Source organism: Lucilia sericata, unplaced genomic scaffold, assembly GCF_015586225.1.
Source record: "Lucilia sericata isolate MDLA Ls3-8-SP2 unplaced genomic scaffold, ASM1558622v1 Contig000058F_arrow, whole genome shotgun sequence".
Classification (NCBI taxonomy): Eukaryota; Metazoa; Arthropoda; class Insecta; order Diptera; family Calliphoridae; genus Lucilia; species Lucilia sericata.
In genome coordinates, this window is record NW_023994094.1 from 497,347 (window position 1) to 504,646 (window position 7,300).

The 7,300-nt window shown below is 32.1% G+C and overlaps 1 protein-coding gene across 2 annotated transcripts; it reads left to right on the forward strand.

Moving 5' to 3' along the window:
- The first annotated feature begins 2,171 nt into the window (after positions 1-2,171).
- LOC119616148 (vesicular inhibitory amino acid transporter) lies at positions 2,172-6,935 on the forward strand. Of its 2 annotated transcripts, none has more exons than XM_037972414.1 (4): positions 2,172-2,265; positions 2,931-3,080; positions 3,143-3,272; positions 5,216-6,935. In XM_037972414.1, exons 2-4 carry the CDS (start codon positions 2,954-2,956, stop codon positions 6,510-6,512), a joined length of 1,554 nt encoding a protein of 517 aa, XP_037828342.1. In that variant the 5' UTR covers positions 2,172-2,265; positions 2,931-2,953; the 3' UTR covers positions 6,513-6,935. The 2 variants fall into 2 exon arrangements, with proteins under 2 accessions (XP_037828342.1, XP_037828341.1); XM_037972413.1 differs by having other exon boundaries at positions 2,185-2,265; positions 2,398-3,080.
- The last annotated feature ends 365 nt before the right edge of the window (positions 6,936-7,300 follow it).

A 7,300-nucleotide genomic window follows, 5' to 3' on the forward strand; every position in this document is an offset into this window, starting at 1 on the left:
TTGTGATTGAGAAAATGGCAAGACTAAAGTTTTAATAAAAACTATATATTAGTTCAAAGTGTATTTCGATTGAGGTGAAAACTTGGATACAATTTGTTAATCGCAGATCCGTTAACTCCCACGCAGTTGATTTTTTTTTTTATTACAGCTAATCAAGGAAATATTAAGCAAGATTAACATAATTCCATAAAAAGGTAAGTTATTATTTAATATTTCAAAAAATCTTGGGCCCTTACCGGTTTTTCTAGTTTGGAATTATATTTTAGAGTCTTTGAAGAAGTGATCAGATTAATAAGTCTATAGACAAGACAATAGACTAGTATATAGAATAGACAAGTCATAAACTAGATAATAGACTAGTCTAAAGACTAGACAATAGACTGAGCAAAAGACTAGACAAAAGACTAGTCTATAGACCAGACAACAGACTAGTCTATAGACTAGACAATTGACTAGTCTATAGACTAGACTAGTCTATAGACTATTGACAATTGACTAGTCTATAGACTAGACAACAGACTAGTCTATAGACTAGACAACAGACTAGTCTATAGACTAGACAACAGACTAGTTTATAGACTAGACAACAGACTAGTCTATAGACTAGATAATAGACTAGTCTATAGACTAGACAATAGACTAGTCTGTAGACTAGACAATAGACTAGTCTATAGACTAGTCAATAGAATAGACTAGTCTATAGACTAGACAATAGACTAGTCTATAGACTAGACAATAGACTAGACAATAGACTAGACAATACAATAGACTAGACAATAGACTAGACAATAGACTAGACAATAGACTAGACAATAGACTAGTCGATAGACTAGACAATAGACTAGTCGATAGACTAGACAATAGACTAGTCTATAGACTAGACAATAGTCTAGTCTATAGACTAGACAATATACTAGTCAATAGACAATAGACTAGTCTATAGACTAGACAATATACTAGTCAATAGACAATAGACTAGTCTATAGACTAGACAACAGACTAGTCTATAGACTAGACAATAGACTAGACAATATACTAGTCAATAGACAATAGACTAGTATATAGACTTGACAATAGACGAGTATATAGACTTGACAATAGACTAGTCTATAGACTAGACAATAGACTAGTATATAGACTAGACAATATACTAGTCAATAGACAATAGACTAGTCTATAGACTAGACAACAGACTAGTCTATAGACTAGACAATATACTAGTCAATAGACAATAGACTAGTATATAGACTTGACAATAGACGAGTATATAGACTTGACAATAGACTAGTCTATAGACTAGACAATAGACTAGTATATAGACTAGACAATAGACTAGTCTATATACTAGTCTAGACAAGTCTGTTGACTAGTCTATAGACTAGTCTTTTGTCAGGTCTATAGACTAGTCAGTTGTGTAGACTAGTCTGTCGTCTAGTCTATAGACCAGACAACAGACTAGTCTATAGACTAGTCAACATACTAGACATTAGACTAGTCTATAGACTAGACATTAGACTAGTCTATTGACTAGACAAGAGACTAGTCTATAGACTAGACATTAGACTAGTCTATTGACTAGACAAGAGACTAGTCTATAGACTAGACAATAGACTAGTCTATAGACTAGACAATAGACTAGTCTATAGACTAGACAACATACTAGGCTATTGACTAGACAACAGACTAGTTAACTAACTAGTTAATAGACTAAATATTTGACTAGTATATAGACTAGACAATTGATTAGTCTATAGACTAGACAATAGACTAGTCTATAGAGTAGACAATTGATTAGTCTATAGACTAGACAATAGACTATATATACTAGACAATAGACTAGTCTATGGACTAAACAATAGACTAGTCTCTAGACAATAGTCTAAACAATAGATTAGTCTATATAGTAGACAACAGACTTAAATATTTCCTCCTTAAATTTACACCTGAAAAGACTTCTTATATATCTATGAATGATAAAAGTGGTCTGGAATAAGTAAGTAAGTATTGGAAATTAAGTCCACTTTTCAGAAAAATTCAAAATGTTTATAATTAAAGAAAAACTTAATATTCACTTTCTTATTGTAAACATTCTATTGTGAATGATTTGATATTGTTTCGTTCAACCCTTAAATCCTTTAACAATCAAGGACATTACAGAGCATGCGTTAGAATTAACATGTAAAGGAAGAAAAAAACCTCAAGAAATCCACATTTTACACTAAAATTTTTTGGCGTTAGTTACTTGTTATAACGTTACATAAAAAAGTAATTTTTAAATAAACCTAATTATAGTTATTTTTCAATTTGTTTTCTAAACAATTCGTTATTAGTTTTATAGTTTAAAAAAGTTGTTTTTGTTTCATTTATTAAACTAATAATTTCACATTTCCATTTCAGTTTTAGTGTTCATATAGAAAATTGTATTATAGTATGTATCGATTTCTGTTCATCACTTTTTTTTGCTAAACGAAAAAGTATTTAATGGGCCAATGTAAGAAAAAATGTATAACATGGTAAAAATTCTAAATTGGTGCGGGAAATCAAGTTAAAATACTATTCCGGATAAAATTTTAATTTCAATTGAATTGACGACATCAGCAAAATTATCCTATTGCATTAGAAAATCGATAAGAAGCACACATTTCTTTAAAGAGAAATTTTCGTTAAGAAAAATAAATCATCATCCCCTTTTCGCTTGCCTAACCTAAAAAAAAAAAGATTGAAAATTATAAAAGAAACAACTTAAAGTTAAAGCTGTTGTATTATAAAGAAATTTAAACCACCATCGCCACCTTCATCGCTTTGAAAATAAATATAGATTTGTAGTAGTAACACCTCACGTATTGGATAAGATTTGAAAGCCATCATGTCATTTTTAAATAAAATCAAAACCTCACAGTTGCCACCAATTAAAAATATTCTTAATGTAGCTGTGCAAACGGCCCGTCAACATATGCCCGATAAGAAGGACTATGAACAGCCAGGAGGAGTTAGCAGTAGCATGGCACAACCACATAATGAAAATCAACCAAATAATACACAGGCCATGTATCAGGGCGATGAAACTAACTATGGCAGTGGTAAGTTCCTATCTTCTGGGATATTTAGTTAAGAGTTATCCTTGATTTTTTTTAATCTTTAGTTGACAGACCTACGGAATTGAATCCCTTTAGAAATCCAAATGGTTGGGCTGATGATGGTGAGGCCAGTGAATATAAGGGTGAAGGCTATCAGACAACGTCTTTTGTGGCCAATGAATATGACGGTTTTCGGTAAGTTACATTTTTAAAAATTTTTAATTTAAAAAATCTTGTTCGAAATGAAAGGCAAAACGTCTATAGTCTAGTCTATAGTCTAGTCTATAGTCTAGTCTATAGTCTAGTCTATAGTCTAGTCTATAGTCTAGTCTATAGTCTAGTCTATAGTCTAGTCTATAGTCTAGTCTATAGTCTAGTCTATAGTCTAGTCTATAGTCTAGTCTATAGTTTAGTCTATAGTCTAGTCTATAGTCTAGTCTATAGTCTAGTCTATAGTCTAGTCTATAGTCTAGTCTATAGTCTAGTCTATAGTTTAGTCTATAGTCTAGTCTATAGTCTAGTCTATAGTTTAGTCTATAGTCTAGTCTATAGTCTAGTCTATAGTCTAGTCTATAGTCTAGTCTATAGTCTAGTCTATAGTTTAGTCTATAGTCTAGTCTATAGTCTAGTCTATAGTCTAGTCTATAGTCTAGTCTATAGTCTAGTCTATAGTCTCTATAGTTTAGTCTATAGTCTAGTCTATAGTCTAGTCTATAGTCTAGTCTATAGTCTAGTCTATAGTCTAGTCTATAGTCTAGTCTATAGTCTAGTCTATAGTCTAGTCTATAGTCTAGTCTATAGTCTAGTCTATAGTCTAGTCTATAGTCTAGTCTATAGTCTAGTCTATAGTCTAGTCTATAGTCTAGTCTATAGTCTAGTCTATAGTCTAGTCTATAGTCTAGTCTATAGTCTAGTCTATAGTCTAGTCTATAGTCTAGTCTATAGTCTAGTCTATAGTCTAGTCTATAGTCTAGTCTATAGTCTAGTCTATAGTCTAGTCTATAGTCTAGTCTATAGTCTAGTCTATAGTCTAGTCTATAGTCTAGTCTATAGTCTAGTCTATAGTCTAGTCTATAGTCTAGTCTATAGTCTAGTCTATAGTCTAGTCTATAGTCTAGTCTATAGTCTAGTCTATAGTCTAGTCTATAGTCTAGTCTATAGTCTAGTCTATAGTCTAGTCTATAGTCTAGTCTAGTCTATAGTCTAGTCTATAGTCTAGTCTAGTCTATAGTCTAGTCTATAGTCTAGTCTATAGTCTAGTCTATAGTCTAGTCTATAGTCTAGTCTATAGTCTAGTCTAGTCTATAGTCTAGTCTATAGTCTAGTCTATAGTCTAGTCTATAGTCTAGTCTATAGTCTAGTCTATAGTCTAGTCTAGTCTATAGTCTAGTCTATAGTCTAGTCTATAGTCTAGTCTAGTCTAGTCTAGTCTATAGTCTAGTCTATAGTCTAGTCTATAGTTTAGTCTAGTCTATAGTGTAGTCTATAGTCTATAGTCTAGTCTAGTCTATAGTCTAGTCTATAGTCTAGTCTATAGTCTAGTCTATAGTCTAGTCTATAGTCTAGTCTATAGTCTAGTCTATAGTCTAGTCTATAGTCTAGTCTATAGTCTAGTCTATAGTCTAGTCTATAGTCTAGTCTATAGTCTAGTCTATACTCTAGTCTATACTCTAGTCTATAGTCTAGTCTATAGTCTAGTCTATAGTCTAGTCTATAGTCTAGTCTAGTCTATAGTCTAGTCTATAGTCTAGTCTATAGTCTAGTCTATAGTCTAGTCTATAGTCTAGTCTATAGTCTAGTCTATAGTCTAGTCTAGTCTAGTCTATAGTCTAGTCTATAGTCTAGTCTATAGTCTAGTCTAGTCTATAGTCTAGCCTATAGTCTAGTCTATAGTCTAGCCTATAGTCTAGTCTATAGTCTGGTCTATAGTCTAGTCTATAGTCTAGTCTATAGTCTAGTCTATAGTCTAGTCTATAGTCTAGTCTATAGTCTAGTCTATAGTCTAGTCTATAGTCTAGTCTATAGTCTAGTCTAGGCTATCGATTAAAAGTCTACAGTGTCTGGGTTTTGGCTTTTAATGGTCTGTATTACTAATGAAAATTTTACTCACCCCAAAAATTATTTTCTTAATTTTCCAGACAAGGCAGCATTGCATCGGAGGGCAGTTCATTTGTGTGCGAAGGTGAAGGTGGTGGTGGACATAAAATCGATGAAATGCAAGCTGCCTGGAACGTAACTAACGCCATACAAGGTATGTTCATCGTATCCCTGCCATTTGCGGTACTTCATGGAGGTTATTGGGCCATCATAGCTATGGTGGGTATTGCCTACATTTGCTGTTATACAGGAAAAGTGTTGGTGCAGTGCCTCTATGAGCCAGATCCAGCTACGGGACAATTGGTACGTGTACGCGACAGTTATGTATCGATAGCAAAAGTATGTTTCGGTCCCAAACTGGGAGCACGAGCTGTAAGTATTGCCCAGTTAATCGAGTTACTAATGACTTGCATATTATATGTGGTCGTTTGTGGAGATTTAATGGCCGGCACCTATCCACAAGGAGCATTCGATTCACGTTCCTGGATGATGTTGATAGGCATATTTCTACTGCCAATGGGCTTTTTAAAATCACTTAAAATGGTTTCGACTCTCTCCTTCTGGTGTACCATGTCGCATATTGTTATTAATGTGGTGATTTTGGGTTATTGCATTCTACAAATTGGCGATTGGGGCTGGTCGAAAGTGCGTTGGAGTATTGATTTTGAAAACTTTCCCATTTCTTTGGGTGTGATAGTGTTCTCTTATACTTCACAGATATTTTTACCCACTTTAGAGGGCAATATGATAGATCGTTCCAAGTTTAATTGGATGTTGGATTGGTCGCATATAGCAGCAGCTGCTTTTAAGGCTGGTTTTGGTTATATATGCTTTCTGACCTTTCAGAACGATACCCAACAGGTTATAACGAATAATTTACATTCTCAGGGCTTTAAGGGTTTGGTCAATGTGTTTTTAGTTATTAAAGCTATACTCAGTTATCCCTTGCCGTACTATGCTGCCTGTGAGTTATTGGAACGCAACTTCTTTCGCGGTCCTCCTAAGACAAAATTTCCCACCATCTGGCACTTGGATGGTGAGCTTAAGGTTTGGGGTTTAGGTTTTCGTGTGGGCGTTATTGTCTCTACTATTATGATGGCCATTTTCATACCACATTTCTCAATACTTATGGGTTTCATTGGCAGTTTTACGGGCACTATGTTAAGTTTCATTTGGCCTTGTTATTTCCATTTAAAGATTAAAGGTCATTTATTGGATCAAAAGGAAATAGCTAAAGACTACATCATTATTGGATTGGGTGTGCTTTTCGGCGTTATAGGTATTTACGATTCGGGCAATGCTTTAATAAATGCCTTCGAAATTGGTCTTCCATTTTAAACGAACGAAAGGAAAAAGTGTAAACTTTTTTTTAATAATTATATATATAAATATAAGTAAAAATCAATTAGTAACCAAACTTTAGTTATAAATAATCATCTAGTAATATTCATACAAACAAACATACATACATATATAAACAAACATACAAACAAATTTAGTTTATAAGTGAAAAATGTCTTCCAACAAAGTAACAAACAAATTTGAAAATTGTCTTCCATTTAACTCTATAAATATTCTATATATAGTTGAATATCTAATTGTTAAATTAAAAATAATCAAAATAATTAACATAAACATAAATATAATAATTAATATATATAAAAAATAACAAAGTCTTCCAAACAAACATTGTAATTGTATTTAATTTATATTTATACAGCAACTATTATTAAATCTATATTCATATATACATATAAATATTACAAAAAAGCGTATAAATTTAATTTGAAATTTTTAAAAACAAATATTTAATAAAAAATAAATAATTTATTTCATAGTTAGTAACACTTCTAAACGATTATTTATTGCTAATTTTTAACAAAAAAAGAAATGATTAAAAATGAAAAGAAATATACTAATATACAAAAGGTTTAAACATAATTTTGTTTTTGTTGTAAGAAAAGTGGATTTTTATACCCTTCACCTTCGTGAGAAATTACGGATATATGAGCAAAAAACCGAGACAACCTTTGAAAACTTTTATCAAAAACGTGAATTCTTGTGCGTGCTTTAACAAAAAGAAAAACAAAACAACAACATACAGCTTCATATGATAAATATTGTTC